Genomic DNA, 16,873 nt, shown 5'->3' with positions numbered 1-16,873 from the left:
CCATAGTTGGTGTTTTCTCATATCAGTTCAGGCTGCCTCCTGGCATTTGTGTGCTTAATCCATCAGGAAAGAAAGCTCATGGACCAATGTGAGAATGAAACAAGAGAGCAAGACTGCTATTCCAGCCTTGAAAAGCCTATTTGGATTTCAGCAAAAGCTTAGATCAGGAATTTTGATAGTCTAACCTATTCTCCATGGCTTCTCCAGAAAATCATGGTGCCTCAAATTTAATTTTGTCCCACTCAGTAAATTGATACAGAGGCACTGACAGCAGATTTGACTTTGTCCACTTCTGCTTTGACAGATAGTAGTAGGCAGTAGAAAGGAAACATCCTTTAATCCATTAATAATGCTCATTTGGCAATGATTTAAGACTTTTCATTTGTCTCTGTGAGATCTAGTTTGAAGGGGTGAAGTCACACATACAGGTATTTGTAAGGTTAAGAAGCTGTAAAATAGTGTTTCCTCTGCCTGTAGACCTATGTTGTTCATAGACCACATTCCTTGAGTTCCTAACACACAATTTGTTGCTTTTCCCAAGCAAGGTTTTCATGCCTGAACTCGATTTAATTTACTCAGCATTACTTTCAACTTTGTTCCCAAGTGGTCTCCATAAAGCAAAGGAGAAGCTTTGACACAGTAAATCCTTGTAAACTGGTGAAAAATAGCATGGCTTGGAGGAAGAGCCAGCCTTGAGCTTTAATAACATGGTTGGTTGCAAAGCATGGTAGTTCTCTTGGGGTTTCTTATTTAAGGAATATTCTCTTAATCTTATTATTTTTTGTCTCTTTGGAACTCAGGAGAAGGAAAGCCCTGTTTGCCATGTTTAGAGATCCATTTAAAGTTCAGTAGAGCAAGACAGCTCTGTCCTACAACACTATGAAGTAGTAGATGATAATTTGTGCCTGTCAACCACTGCTTGACATGATTGGTAGTGTTTTAGCTGTAGTAGAGATAATACTAGAACAGGAGTGAAGTTAATGGTGATCTAGAGATGGTGGTAAGCAAATTTTGTAAGAAGAAGTGCCCTGTATTAAATCAATGGACACAATAAACAAAAAAAAAAACCCAAAAAGAGTCTAGTGGCATAAGTCTTTTTTTTTTTTTTGGGTTCTTTGTTTTTCTGTCCTCTCAACTGGTCTAATGAAAATACAAACACAGAATGCTGCCTATTAATGTTCTGTGACATTTCCACTCTGAGGATTCATCAGCTCCAAACACAGACTTTCTGAGTCATTAATGGTACTGTCCTTCCTGGAATCTATTCAAAAAATTGGGTTTACTTATGATTCCTAGGGCTGGGAGGAGGTTGGAGTTTTTTTTTGTGGCTCATTTACTGCTGTGTACTGACATGTACAGCTGCCTTCTGGTGCTAGAATCAGTCCAGCTTAAACCTTCAGCTTGTTCTTTGGTGCCTAAAGACTTAAACTGAGGGTAATTTGTTTTAATTACTGCTGAGATTTGAGGACAAGTCTTAGTTCAAGGATACTGTGCTTTGAAGACAGAAAATCCTTTCTTCCAGTCCCAATGTGAAAAATATTGTTATGGAAGTTTTTCCTCAACTGCCAGCATTGCCTCTGTTTTCTTTGTATAACAAAGAAATCCTCATTTGTTTGAGGATGGGCTGAAAGCTTCACGGATGATGTTCCACCCCTTTACCACACGTTTTATTTCCATTAATATTTTCAAATAAAAATCTTGCATACAGAAATACACATGGTGCTATGGGGAAATTATTTGCCTCTTTAGACTAGAATTTTGTAAGGCTGTATTGGAGTAGTTCCATTAATACCAGTGGAGCTGAGCCAGACTTTGTAGTTTCCTTGGCTCTGGCCCTTACAAGTGTGTGCAAAGCCTGATCTCGTTGTTATTTGCATAAGGAGTCAAAGTGGGGAGCCCAAGTATTTTTCAGGACAGAGAATGAGCCAATTATTTCCTCAGTTAATCCTGCAATTAAAGTGTTGTGCCCTGGCTCCTGTAACTCCCTGATAGAAAAAATGATGATGCACAAACTAGGGAAGAGAGGTGATTTGAAAGCTGCCTGAACTGCTGGGCTCAAAAGGTTGACAGCAGCAGCACAGTCACCCAAAAACTATAATTTCTGATCCAACCAAGTAGTTCTATTCATGCAGTAACATAATCTAAATAACAAATACTGCTCAGAGAGAAGGCTTTCTATGAGCCCAGTGCTGCTTTAATGTGGTGGAATTGTTCTCTCTCTGTTCCTGTGCAACTGTGTTTCTGGGTTTGAATTATTGGGGGAACTGAGGTCTCTGTCAGTCTGCTTTTGTGGGGCTGTTAAAAATCTCAAGGTGGTTTCTGCAGAAGTATAAGGGCATTTGCTTTGCTACTTTGGGCAAATCCTGTGTTGGGAAAATGCAGTGTACCTGAAATAGGTATTACCTGCTTTAAACTGCTGGGTAGATTTGCTAGGTAGAATTTAAACTGTTGCCAGAGGTAGGTGGCTTTATTCCAGAGCTGGGAAAAAAATAAACCCCTTTATAGTGAATTTGTAAATCCCATTGGAGGCCTCCTGCCTTGAAAGACATGATAAAAATGCAAGCCATTATCATGTGTTGTTACAAATGATTTCTCAGACACTAGAAAAAAATCCAAGTATATTAAGGGAATATTAAGATAGTTAATTCAAGCATTCCGAAGTTAGAAAATTCAGTAATTAAATCTGTGTGTATAGGCTTAACATCAGCCCCTGTCTGCTTTTAAGCAAACCAACACAAAAAAACTCTTCTGCTATCCTCATCCTGATAGGAAATTCTGGCAGGTGGTGAAAATTACCTCAGATTTTCAATTATTCATGAGTATACATAAATCAGGGTTTGAGGGAAGTCATACCTTTCCCAGGCAAAATTCCTAGGAACACTATGAAGTGCAACCCTACCAATGGAATCAACACCTTCCTCCCTATTCCTCCTCATATTCCTCATCTTTCTCCAAGCATGCAGGCACTAGAAAATCATAGAATGGTTTAGACTGGGAGGGATCTTAAAGAACATCCAGTTCCAACTCCCCACCATGGGCAGGGACACCTCCCACTAGACCAGGTTGCTCAAACCTGACCTTGAACACTTCCAGAGATATTTGCATTATCTTTCTCAGGGTGGGAGACATGGACATTTTTCAGTAGATTTCTTCTTTGTTTTGGCTGCAATCTTTTCATTTGAATGAAATAGCCTGAGGTCATTTGCAGGCATGGAAAATATAATCCTGAATGGTTATCACTGGGTAAATAGCTATTAGGCAGAAAATAAGGCAGTCTCAGAATAGAATGTTCTGAGGAACCTTACCTATAGAATCATAGAATGTCAGGTTAGAAGTGACCTCAAGGATCATCTGGTCCAAACATTCTAAAATTGTTGTTTCTGGGAGATGTTTCAGCACCCTGTAGAACTGAGACTTAAAACTTTGCAAAAATGAAGGAATCCACCTCTTCCCCTGGGAGACCATTCCCAGTCTGACTGAATAGATGGTTTTGTCTGGGATATATGCAAAGAAGATAAATGAGTAAGAAGGAAAGCATGAAGAGACTTCTGGGGAGTGGGAAGACTGAGCAGAATTAGGGCACAGTGGCAAGTACATAGACAGCATCATAAGGGAAAACTTGAAATTAGTCCAAGTGATGTGGAAGTGAAGTCACAAAAACAACCTGTCACAGCACAGTGATATTTACTGGGTGTGGGCTGGCCTTTTCCTGTTGCTCTCCTATCTTGTGGGTTTTACTCATCTGCAACTTGTCTGCTTCATTCTCATTTAAAACCACCAGAAGTACTTAATATCACTGGCCTTTCCTAGCCTGTCTGCAGAAGCAGTGATATTTAATAGCAAATTCATAGTTACTCTATAAGGAAGCTTTACCATAAAGGTCACCAAATTTGGACAGTGCATTTTAATTTGTACACACATTAAAGGTCATATTCCTCAATTCCACTGCAATAACACAGTGCATTTACACCCTTATCAGAGGTGATTGTGTGTGACTTAGTTAAAGGATCTTATCAATGTAAGTGGAAGCTAGAGCAGAAATAATAACCATAAAAACTGTAGTGAAAGTGTAAGGGGATTTTTCTCTGTATGTTTACAAAATGCTTGGAGGTAAACACATCTCTACAAGGTTTGATTTTTCTGCTGTGTTAGCCCAATATTTCCTTTTTTTCCCCATGAGAACTCCATAGCCTTAAGCAGAGTTTCTGCTGGTGTACATTGGAATGACTGGTTTCAGATTCATAATATCATCTCTGTATAAACACTTCAAAATGTAATTAAGGACCGGGGCTCTCAATCCAGCAGACCTCAAATTAGCTTTCAAAATGCATATTAAGGGCATAGACAAATGCTGTCGTGCAATTGCAAATGACCTCTGAGGACAGGCTGAACAAAACTGTATGAACCTCTTTAATGTCACAGAACTCTCTCTACAGAGATTTGCATATAAAGTGTACCATTTTATGTCAAACAGATTTGTTAATCTTACAATGAAGGAAACAGTACTGGAAAATTAATCAAGGTGGGTTTTCATTGCCCAGCAGAGCCCTTTAAAAGGATCTGACCTGATAACTGGAGCCTGTTCTTGTCTAGTTTCTAAATTCAATCATTTTAGGGGTTTTATTTGCTGGATGGGGTTGTAGGAAATAGATCTCCACAGCAGATAAATCTTCAGTGGTTTCTTTGCTCAAGCAGTGGAATTGGTATTTTCAGGAGTTTATAGAAGCCTGGCTCTGTTGGAAAATCCTTTGTTATTTATTCATTTTTTAAAAAATTTGTTTAAAATACACATAAGTATTTCTGTAGGTAAAAAGGGTTACTCTTTCTGAATCTTTTGGTATTGAGTGCAAGGTAACTGTTTGGTTGTTATCTTAAAAACCTGTCTGTGAAATGATGACTGAAAAATGGACAGGAAACAGGTTTTTGCCAATACAGCCTCACTGAAAACCTTGGGATATGTTAAACATTTAAATTATTTGTCATTGAAGGACAAAGGGGCAGCAATGCATGGTCTTGGCTTAACCATCTTGGGTGATGCTCTTTCTCTGCTATCATCATCATCCTTATCCTAGTCCAAGGACTAAAACCCAAAAGAGATTGAATAAGAAGGTGGGATAGTGGTGAGATTAATATAATTAATGATAGTAACCTGAACACTCATTTTGTCCTGCAGGAGTCATAGAAAATGCAACCACCACAGATTGATAGATCTCTCCACCACAGATCTCTCTACTATGAAGCAGTATTTTCTGCTCAGAGATTCCTGGAAGACAGCAGCTCTTCTAGAACAGATCCCTGCCTAAACTAAAATATTTCTTTTTAGGGCCTTTTTTCTCCTTAGTTGTGAAATCTCAGCATCCTCCTTTCAGTGTAACCAATCCACACAGGCTAGAGAGGCATGATGCTGCTTGTCCATACATGATTCAAACACTGGTTTGATTTATTTTTTTCTATTCTATAGAAATATAAGAAAAACATTTCCTCTGACCTCTCCTATTACTTATGCTTTGTCCCAGCTAGCTTTTGAATCCATATAGCAAGAAAAAAATTGCTTTTCTCCATATAATTGCATTTGCTTAGGAATTTCCAAGACAAAACTTGATTTTCTGGGCCTGGGGCCCAAATGGGATTGAATAGTTTTTAATTACTTAACCACCTCTTTTAACACAATTAAAATGTCTCTCAACAAATCACATTTCACCCCCAAGAAGTAAATATTTTCTAGGATGTAAAATATGACTTGCAGCTTTTTTTTTAATGAAACAATGAGGAAAAGGCTTTTTCCAGACTCAGTCCGATCCAGTTTGCCAGTCAATATAAAGGGATTCTCAGCAATGTCTCTAAATAACCTTGCTCATTCCTTCCCTGCTTTTCACTCCTTTTTCACATGTTTTTAAAGAGCTTCTGTCAGGATTAAAATATGTCTTTACCTATACTGTTTGACTAAAAAAACCTGAGAACCTAGCAAACACACCAGTAAAAAGTCATTACGTCTTACTACAGGATTAAGATTTTTTTGTCCCATACTTCATTCTTTTCATCTTGGGGAAATGTGTACAATGAAAATAAATTAGCTCAAATTTAATCAACAAATCCTATGTGCTATGGGAAATAGGCTTACAACAGGTTGGAACAGGGCTGTAAAATCAGAGCAGTGCAACAGCAAGCCATTCAATGTTCACGACAAATTAATACAATTCAAATGAATTTAGATAATACTGCTTATAATTATGTCTTACACATTTTCTAGCAGATAATTAGACTTTCTGGACGCTTTTGAATTTTCACAAATTCAGTCTGAAATTTTGTTTGTTGAGTTGACTTGTCATAGAATGATTTAGATTGGGAAGGACCTTTAACATCAACCAGTTTTACATCATTCCAATTCCAACTCCCCTCCCATGGGCAGGGACACCTCCCACTAGACCAGGTTCCTCCAAGCCCCATCCAACCTGGCCTTGAACACTGCTGGGGATGGGACAGCCACAACTTCTCCAGGCAACCTGTGCCAGGGTCTCACCACACTCACACCAAAGAATTTCTTCCTAATAACTAATCTACATCTCTCCTCTTTCAAAATTTGAAACAATTTCCCCTTGTCCCATCACTCCATGCCCTTGTCAAAAGGCCCTCCCCTGATTTCCTGTAGCCCCTTCAGGGATGGAAGGTGCTTTAAGGTCACCCTGGAGCTTTCTCTTCTCTAGGCTGAACAAATCCAACTCTCTCAGCCTGTCTTCAAATGAGAGACACTCCAGCCCTTTGATCACCTAATTCAGTATCTCCACTTAGATACTCATTTTTAAGTGATAGTTAAACGGAGTCATCGTTTTCCAACGCTGAGGTTTAGGAAATGCATTTCCCTGAGGATAACATGTTTTTTTAAGAGGCATTGCTAAATTCTAGTGCCTCCTGTGTGTGGACAAAGCTTTGCAAATTAGCAGGATAAATGTAGAAAAAGCAGCCATACATTTTGTCCAAAAGGTTTAGCAAAACCCCCAAGTCTCTGGAAAGAAAACACTATTCCCTCAGTATACCCTGGTAGGGATATTCATACCAGGGTCTACCAATCTGTCCTACCTGCTCTATGCTAACATCTTTCTCCTCTGACAAGGGCAAAGGGGATGATTCACAAGATCCCATAAAATTACAAGCTTGTCCTCTTCACAGGACAAGATTGGTGACTCCATGGAGTGTCAAGTCATGTGGAAAGGGATATTTGCACAGCTCCTCCTGAAGCAGTGTGTGCATCCTTATCTTGAGGTTAGCTGTTGCTTTTTGCCCATCTTGCTCAGCATTTTTACACCAAGGTGACAAAAAGAAGCTGGAATCTATGGTCACTCTTCCTCAGGGTGTGTGAAAAAGGTTGTGTGATCAACCAGAGCTCAGAAGCTGTGATTCTGCTTCTCCTCCAAAAGCTCCAATTTTTTCACTGGTGACTAAAGGGAGTTGAAGAACTGAACATTTTCCTTATAGAAATATAAAGTAAAGGAAAGACTGGGAATTAACAGAAGAATTCTGAAACAGATTATATGGCTGTGAAGGACAGAAATACTGAATCCACAAAGAGATGTTGTAAGCAGGACAGGAATCATTATTCTGACTTACCAGGATAACAAGGTCATAAAATCTGAACTAAATACCAGAATAGAAGCTTGACTGCATCCCTCCCACCCTCTGATGAGTCTCTTATTCTGTTTATCAGTGAGTTTTATCCTTTCATTATGTTGGTTAAAAACAAGAAAAAAAAAGGAAGGGGATGAAGAGAATACATAAAGTGAAAATAAGAGTGAATAGGGCTTTGATATGCTAGGGACAGCAAAACAAGGAGATCTCTCAACAAAGGGATTGATGGAAAAGCCATGAAAAGTGATAACTGTGCCTTTGAAACTCTCATTAGGAATATTTGAGCTGCTTGAAGCTAAATGACCCATTAGCATCCTCTGCTGACCAAACAAAGGCTCTGGCTTTTTGGGAGTGGTGAAGGACATTTAGGTGTTTTAAGATAGATAGTCTACAGTTTTAAGGAGAGGTTTCCTGGCTTGGTTTGGAATTAATCAGGGTTAAAAGGAAAGAGGACATTGTAGCTGGCCTCTTGTCTCATGCATTCAGCTTGCAGAATGCATTTTATTTACTCCTCTAGCAATGAAGGCTGTAAGTGCAGAGCCACTGTGAAGAAGCATCACTTTTTGGGTGAAAAATCTTTGAGCAATATAGCCCTGGTACACCTGTGCTCTCCCCCAAGTGTCACAGTGAAATGATTGAAAAACAAAATGGGTGCCCTGTCCCTGCAAAGTCCTTCCAAGCACAGCTGACTAAAAGATCCTCCTCAATGTGTGCACATGGAATGATACATTTAAAGCATTTATTTTTTTTCTTTCCAAACCCAAAGAAAACGTTTGTGTGTGATTAATTGACAACCAAATGGAGAGCTAAGATGAATCACTGATTATCTGCTATGAAGGTAGGACCACACAGCATTTTCATTTGTTAAAAAAAAAATAATCTGGAAATCCAAAAATTATTCAAAACCACTCGTTTGGTTGGTGATTGATTCTGGAGGAGAGGACAGGTCATGAATCACAGTTCTTTGCTGGAAGTGCTGCACAGCAAAGCAGATGGGACCTGGGAGGACTGTGAAGGAATGAAGTGCTGGGCTTTGGAGCATCAGTGGAAGAGATGATGCTTCTGTCACCTGCAGTGTAAGAAGCCAAAGTATCTGTAGAACAAAATAGCTGAGGAACTATGGGGCTGTGGGAAATGCAGTAAGGTGCAGAGGGGTGTAAATCAGTTAGCAATGGGAGGGTTGATTACACTACTTAGGGGAAAAAAAAAAAAAAAAAAAAAAAGGAAGGAAAAGTTAATAACAGCAATAATATTAACAAAATTTTTCCTGTGAGAGTGTTGTTTCAATTGTAACAAAAGAACTCTGGACAAATGCACATGGTGTATCAGCTCAAGATGGTGTTATTAAGTCTGGTGGCTGGAGAATGGGTTGATCTGGTCTTGAGGAAAAGGAGTTGACTCTGTGACTCACTGAAAGTTGCTTTTTTACTGCGTTGATAAGAGTTTTACTGGCACTGCTGGATCATGGGAACACCCTTCTTCTAATCCATCCAAAAGGAGGAAGAGGAGCTGAATTGTCTGGAATAGATTTTAAATGGGAACAAACAACATTATGGTCATGGAAGTCATTGGGAAGGCTGGTGGATGTAAAATTCTTAAATTCTAAGACAGCAGAATTTAAATCCTGTAGAATCTCTTCTACCAAATCTTGATTCAAATCAGGATAGTTAATGCTAAGGTTACATTGGCCTGCCATACAAAGAGGCTGCTTTATTGCTTGATTAGATTTCATTGCAGAGCAGGGTGGAGAGAGACTTCTTTATTTTGCAGGAGATGCTTCTACTGGACTTCTTTATCTGGCAGCTAGAAAGTAGATTTGACACCCCTAGAACAAACCCAGACTGAATACCCTTGTCCAAGTCCAGGCCTCCAAGCAGAGCTTGTAAATTTAGTGTGACATAAACAGTGATTTAATTAAGAAGAACACAGTGCAGAGAAGGTGGCTGTAGTTAAGGGGGCTTTTCACTGGAAAGAAAGAATCTGGATTGCCCAGAAGGATGAGTCAGTCTGAAAAGAGAAACATTTACCATGTTTAAGTGACTTGTTTCAAATAGTGCTACTGAGGCAAAAATAGTAAAATTTCATGGATGTACCCTATATCTTCCCATTTATTTCTTTATCTTTCAGCTAAGAGCCAGGAAGATGAAGTGTTGCCTTCTCTCTGTTGCCTTGGCTGTTCTGGTGTTCGTTGTCATCATCATTGCAGTCTCTGTCAAGCACTGATCTGGCTACAGTTTCCACAGGTAAAAACCTTTAAGTCTGTTAACATACTCTATAAAATGGTTGAGAGAGAATTTAGGAAGCTGATAATGGTAAGAAAAGAAAGAAGTCATCTTAACTTGCATATTTAGGTCTGGTCTGTGAAAATAATTTCCTTTGAAGGATATTTGAGCTTGGAAATAGTATTCTTAGAGGATCCTTAAATGTAAGTCAAGATGGTATTCAAACAAGACATCTGATAACCCTTTTCTCTGCTGTTTGTGTCATGTTTGATTTTATATGGACCTCATAACCATGCTAATTAGTGAATCCTAAATGTGTTTGAATTAGAGATGCAGAAGTGCTGGTAACAACCCCAGGCTTCACAGTGAGAGGCAATTCAATATCTCACAGAATTGCTGACACGTTCCAGGCATCCTAGAGACAAGCCCTCCTTAGGAGCAGGAGGTCAAAGAAGTGGAGAATGTAGGATGGGCAAAATTAAAAGTGGAATTCTGGTGATCTTTGCTCTAGATCCACCCCTAAAAGGAGTATTGGTCTGTACAAGGGAAACTGGGCTGTAACCTTACCATAGCTGAGATATAAAATCAGTTTCATCCCACTGCTGAAACTACTGAAATTTAAGCTGTAGTGTGTGTTCTTTGTAGAGAATATGCTTTAATTGTAAAGCATGAGGCTCAGAAAAAGGTGTGGGTTTTTTTTGTTTTTTGTTGTTGGTTTTTTTTTCCTCATTACCCTAAGAGAATGACTGATGAGTTATTTCTGATAATCTGTCTGATACAAATAATTTCTGGGTGCCTGCTTCTTCAGAAGGTTGCTAGGCCATCATCAAAGAAGAGATTATTGTGCTTAAAGAATTTTTATCACCTAAAGAAGTCCAGTACTGCAGACCTGTGTGCCTGCCATGGCACTGTTTCCAACTGGTAAAATCAGATCCCAAGAATATTGATGGGAATTTTCCTGAAGGCAGCCAGTAGGAGCCCCCAGGCAAAACCAATGAAAGGTGGGGTCAACTTTTGGATTAAAGATCTCTCATGTCCCACAGAGACTTGCATAAAGCATGTGTGATATCCCTGCTGTACTTAGATAATTGCATAATATTGAGGCTTTTTGCAATAATTTAAGTGGAGGTTTCTTAGCTTGAGTTATCTTCTGGAGCTGCCCTAGAGAATGCACAAAGAATTGGCATATTTTGCTCATTATTCTGTTTTAAAAGAGTTGAATGTTACTTGACAATGCTATTCCTACTTCCTGAGAATGAAGTAATTGCCTTCTAATGTGCCTCCTTTCTGCATCATGCTCTCAACTGCAGCTACCAGGGGTTGTCACAGAAAGAGGTTTGGAGCTCCTGGCATGACATTGTGGATGGCAAAATTTGGGTAAAAAGGGCAATTGTTCAAATCCATGAAAGTAAAACATCTGTTGAAGGATGTCAAGGACCACCTCACTGGTTGTGGATGAGCATCATCATGATCTCTACATTATCTCTAAGAGGAATAGCTGTAAATATTTTCCTTACTTACTCTCTGAGATGTTTAGGCAGCACTGAAGTGAAGTGAGTATCAGTGGGATGCACCTTTAGATCTATCAAATGTGGATGTTCTTATGGCAGACACACACAGACATATATAAATTCCATTTATATTTTTACCCCTCTTTTACATAAGAGGCACTGCTTTCAGGTGCAGATAGTGATCTGTCCTGCTGATTTAAATCTAGAGCAACTAAGATAATTTTAGTTGCACTACTCTGGTTTTACCCTGCATTAATCTGGTTTGAAAATGTGACCCGTCATGGTAATCTGTAGTGTAATAACATTTCTTTTATGTATAGTTAAATGTTCTTATCTACTAGAAGTCACGAATCTTATCAATGTTTGACTAAATCTAGACACATTTTAATCTAAATCCCTTAAGCAGGGACAGTCAGGGAAGCAAAATATTCTTACAATAAAACTCCATTGGAAAACTGGAGTTAATCTCTTAAGAGATGCATGCCTAGAGGGAAGTGAATCTAGAAGCACTAATGAAAACCCCAGGAAAAATATAATGCTCTACTTTTGATATCACTTGTGAAACTAATTATCAAGAGTCTAAAACACGAGTTTCTATTCGACAGTACAAATGCAGGCAAAATCTGGACTGAGTTATATTGGAATCAGAATACTTTCTGGTCACTATAAACTGTTCCTAATCTAGATTGACCCCAAATTATGTGTGGACTTCACACTTTAAAATATAAGAATTCCAAACCAGAATGTTTTCAGGATTTCCATGTCTGTAGTGAACATATTTTTGATTCTTAGTTGCATTGCAAATGGATTTGAAAATATCAGTGGATTTAAAATTTCAACTACCTCACCAGACTCATATGAAACTGTTTTACCTACTTTATGGAGATAGGAACCAGCTGATTTTTAACATGTAAGTGCTCTACATGACTGTCCAGAGAAAATAAAGAGAAGAAAGCAAGACAGGGACCTAGTTACAAAATTCACTATTTAGGACAGGACACATAACTGAAGAAAACCCAAAGTTTAGTGGTGACCTGCCAGAACTTTTCAGCATTTAATCAGAGTTTGCTCTGTGCTGGATCAGTAAAGACCCAAAACACCACCAGCCACCCTTTTCAAATTGTTTAATTCCCATCTGCATGATATTCAGGGTTGATTTTAGCTTCCATGGATGCAGCCACGATGAGAAATCAGAAGGCCACAAGCCAGTGAGTTAAATAAAGTACTGTCTATAATCACTAATGGTGGTTATGATAACTTTTTTGTTCCTTTTTCTACTTTAGCAGTAATGATATTGCATCAACCGTTCATCTCAAAAGGACAAAAGAAAAGCACATTTTTTTCCCCTCATCCCAAATCAAACGTGACTTTGGCAATCAAGCCCATTTTTTTTTTTTTTTTCCCAAAGGAAAGACCACTTTGTGAGTCTTGAAAAGTAAAAAGCACTTTTCCCCATGATTTTCTTAAGCAGTGGTGGTATCATCAGCTGCTGGCTCAGTGCATGCAGAGAGACCAGATGTTCAGGAGAGTTCTGAGCCCTGACTTCTGCCTGTTGAGGCTCCTGCCATAAGTGTGTCACTGCTCCCTTGGGGCAGTTTTGTCTGGCAGAGAGAAAGAGAAGAGCATTTACAGATGATGTGGAGAAACTCCTGGGGACTTAAGTCTGTACATTTGTTTGCTGACACCTCAGGAAAATAGCCCAGGAACTTCTGGGTCACATTGCTCAGACTGTAGCAATGTTGCAGCTGTTCTTTTTGCTCTTGTGGTATAACATCAGTAAACATGTTAAAAGAAGAGTTTAACAGTCTGAAAGAAGTCTCTCCTCTAGCAATGTCCTAGTCTAGTGTCAGCCTACATAGACCTGTGCTCTCCTTTAGGTTCATTTGAATAAGTGCACAATTACATAAAGTGACAACACTATGGGATTCCTAAGTTTTAAGCATTCTTTTTAGGAAAAAGAGAAGTGACAAACTGTGACAAAGATGCTATGTGTAGCTGAAGTTGGAAAATATCCTTTCTAACAACAACTTAATCTTCTCAAACTATTTAACCAAAGAAAAAGAGAATGAAAGATAACTTGACTTTTCTGTGCCCTTTTCATGGAAGAAGTCATTGCAGCAGAAAGTGCCTTGTCCCTTTACAAGACACATTTCAATCAGACAAAGGTTTCTGGACTGAGTGCATGGGCAGAGTTATATCAGTTCCTTGAACCCTGTGGACTTACAGTTCTTTCCAGCTTTAGTCAGTGAATAAAGAGGTGAGAGCCCCAAGGAACCAAATAGTGGTTTCCTTCTTGGTAGCTGGTTGAGAGTGATGCTCAGCTACAGAAGAGCAGAACAGGCAAGTGCACAAGGGCAAGTGCTAAGTTCTGCACCCAGGAGGTGGAAACCCTGGTGGCAATAAAGACTGGGAAAGGAAGGGATGGAGAGCAGTGAGGCAGAGAGGGACCTGGGGGTCCTGGGTGAGGGCAAACTAAACATGAGCCAGGTGCCCTGGCAGAAAGGGGGGACATCTGTGACCTGGGGTGCATTAAGAAGAGTATTAGCAGCTGGTCAAGGGAGGTGATTGTCCCACTCTGCACTGGTACAGCCTCAACTTGAGGGCTGAGTGCAGCTTTGGGCACCACAATAAAAATAAAATAAAATAAAAAAAAAAAAAAAAAAAAAAAAAAAAAAGAGAGAGAGAGATTTGGAGGTTTTGGGGAGCATCCAAAGAAGAGCAAAAAGAAGGTGAAGGGTGAAGGGTCTGGAAAGGATGACTTATGAGGAGCACATGAGGTCACTTGGATTGTTCAGTCTGGAGAAAAGGAGGCTGAGGGGAGACCTCATTGCAGTTTATGGCTTCCTGACGTGGGGAAGAGATAGGACTGGCACCAATTTCTTCACTCCTGTGACCAAAGAGAGGACCTGGGGAAGTGATTGGAAGCTGAAACAGGGGAGGTTTAGGTTAGATATCAGGAAAAAGTTTTTTCACCCGAAGGGCAGTCAAGCACTGGAAGAAGCTTCCCAGGGAAGTGGTCACAGCACCAACTCTGCCTGAGTTCAAGAAGTGTTTGGATGATGCTCTCAGGCACATGGTGGGATCCTGGGATACCCTACACAGGGACAGGAGCTGGACTTGATCCTGATGGGTCCCTTCCAACTCAGCATATTCTATGACTCTGTGATTCTAAGTGATTATTCAGCAGAATGTTCCCCCAGGATTCACCAACCCGAAGCTCAAGAGCTTCCTGCTCTGGGAAGTAGTTATTTAATATTTAGCATCCATGAATATGTTCCTTTCATGTTTATTTGACCAGGTGCATTTTGAGCCATCATAAGCTTTTAAAATGTGAAATATGCTGAGTAATGAGTACCACTTGAGTTACAATCAGCTAGTAATCTTTCATGTTTACATGTTTAAAGGTAAAAATCCATCTTGGCCAGTATTTCTAGAGCAGGGCTGTAGTGCATACAGAGAAGCAATAATCAGGCTCCAGGTACTCATTTCCTAAATATGTAACTGTCTTGTTTTGAATTGAAATTTAATTAGTTATCCTAGAACACCAGAAAATATTGTTTTAATTTGGATTATTTTTTTTTCCATCCTTTGCAATCACAGTTTTCTTTGCCTAATTCATTTAAGGGCTGATTACGTGGTTAAATGCTCTCTGTAACCAGAGCAACGAGGATGAGGTTCAGGTAAATTATTTTATACAATCTGTTTGTTTTTTCCTTACTTTCAAAACTTTACTTTTTTGGGGCTGAGGTGTTTTGTTTTCAGTACCTCATGCACTACAAAGTCCCTGTGTGCCCTGCCTCTGATTCCTTGCAGTGCAGCAGAAATAATAAAACCCACACTCATCACTGTGTGCATCTGGAGGAGCAGAGGGATGCCCCCTTCCTGCAATCTAGCCTAAGGAAGTAAAGAACATCTTTTCCCAGAGTTTTAAATCTCAGAGTTTAAAGCCAGGACATCAGAATAGCTTTTTGAAAAATGAGATTTTGCAAGGTAAGCAGCTATGGTCTGATGTAACATTAAAATTGATTTTTGTTTTGGATCCGTGAAACAAAGTCCAACCATAGAATGGTCGGGTGCAAGCAGATTTTATTTGACAATTGACACAGGAAAAATTATAGAGCCAGGAAAAAGAGGAAAAAAGATACAAGAGAGAGAGGGAAGTGGAGAAAAAGTGTAAGAAAGTGGGAAGAAAGAATGAGAGTCACTACCCAGGGTCCAGCTTCCCAGCGAGTTTCTTCAGGATGGCGCTGATCCTGGACATGGTCCGATGCAGAATGGCAGTGGGTCAAGGGGTGACAAAACAGCCACAGCATGGACAGCCATATATACCCCTGAGTTCCTTTTGTTCCCAAGCTGCCACAGAAGCCAGGGTCATTGGCATCAAGGCCATTGCAGACAGGCTGCCTGGAGGGGAGCTTCGCAGAAGGGTGAAGTCCCCCACCCACCCATCAGTTCTTATCTCGTTCCAGGTGCCACCCCACCTCTGTTCCAGCCACCTTAGCCAGGTACATTAAAAAGTACAATCAAGGTGGCTTTCTCCACCCTGGCAAGGGTAATTGTACCTGGAGAGACATCCCAGCATTGCAGGCTGGCCCTCAGAAAAGGGGGGTAGTCTCCACCCAGTAGTTCTTATCTCTTCCCGAGGTGTCACCCCCTGCTCAGTTCTGGCCAGCCAGGTCCTCCCCCTTATCCAGGGCTATTCACTTTAAAATTACTCTTTTGAGACAATTGCAAATCAGTGAGGTCAGACTCTCACCTAAAGCCTTATCCCCTTCTGATGTCATTAATGCATCACTTTTCCCTGGTAGCAGAAGACATCTAGACAGGGTATAAAGTCCCATGTTGAGCCAAGAAATTCTTTCCAGGCAAAGCACATCAGTAACCCACCAACAAATGCAAACAGAGCCTGTATCTTGTCAGGGTCATGAGGGCTGTAGGTGGCAGAGAGGGAAAGACTGACAAGTGGCTTTGTGGTACTTGGCATTTACTGTTCTGTTCTTCCTTCCCAGCAGGAGACAAGTCTGGGCACGCTCTTCTGACACATGCAGTAGGCATTCTGACATCTCTTGCCTGACAATGTCAGGTTGTAAGAGCACGGAATATCCTCCTCAGTGTGGAACGGAGTGATAATTCAACCTAATGAACATTGTAGATAAGGGCAAAACACAGATTTGTTTTGTATTATTGCTTATGCCTTTCACATGGATATCACGGGTCTGGCTTTACTTAGTGGCTCTGTTTTTACAGCACATCAATATGTGGCTTAATAACTATGTGAGTGGGTCAGTTTTCAAGCTTGTTTCAGTCTCTCAACCCTGAAAGGGTCATCATAGTTTTGACAGCTGTCATTCAAATTCTAAAATAATTCACACTTCTGCCCTGCCTGTGGTGCTGCTGCCGTGGTTGCTCTGCAGCACAATCAGGAATCAGTAACTCTGCAATGTCTTTCCTTCTTTTTTTTTTCTTTTCCTATTATTTTGAAAAGGTTCCTACATTTATGGTAAGATGTCAATTCCT

At 40.0% G+C, this 16,873-nt stretch overlaps 1 protein-coding gene across 2 annotated transcripts in view; it reads left to right on the top strand.

Moving 5' to 3' along the window:
• Window positions 1–16,873, top strand: part of TSNARE1 (t-SNARE domain containing 1) — a 519,764-nt gene that overhangs the window by 446,259 nt on the left and 56,632 nt on the right. For both annotated transcript variants that reach the window (XM_071738512.1, XM_071738513.1), the window contains one exon: window positions 9,751–9,866. In XM_071738512.1, coding sequence (XP_071594613.1) covers window positions 9,751–9,846 — 96 coding nt within the window. In that variant the 3' untranslated portion in view covers window positions 9,847–9,866. The remainder of the gene's footprint in view (window positions 1–9,750; window positions 9,867–16,873) is intronic.

The sequence above is a fragment of the Heliangelus exortis genome, chromosome 2 (genome assembly GCF_036169615.1).
Source record: "Heliangelus exortis chromosome 2, bHelExo1.hap1, whole genome shotgun sequence".
Taxonomy (NCBI): domain Eukaryota; kingdom Metazoa; phylum Chordata; class Aves; order Apodiformes; family Trochilidae; genus Heliangelus; species Heliangelus exortis.
Note: the sequence above shows the minus strand (reverse complement) of the source record. Positions and strands in the feature narration are given on the sequence as shown.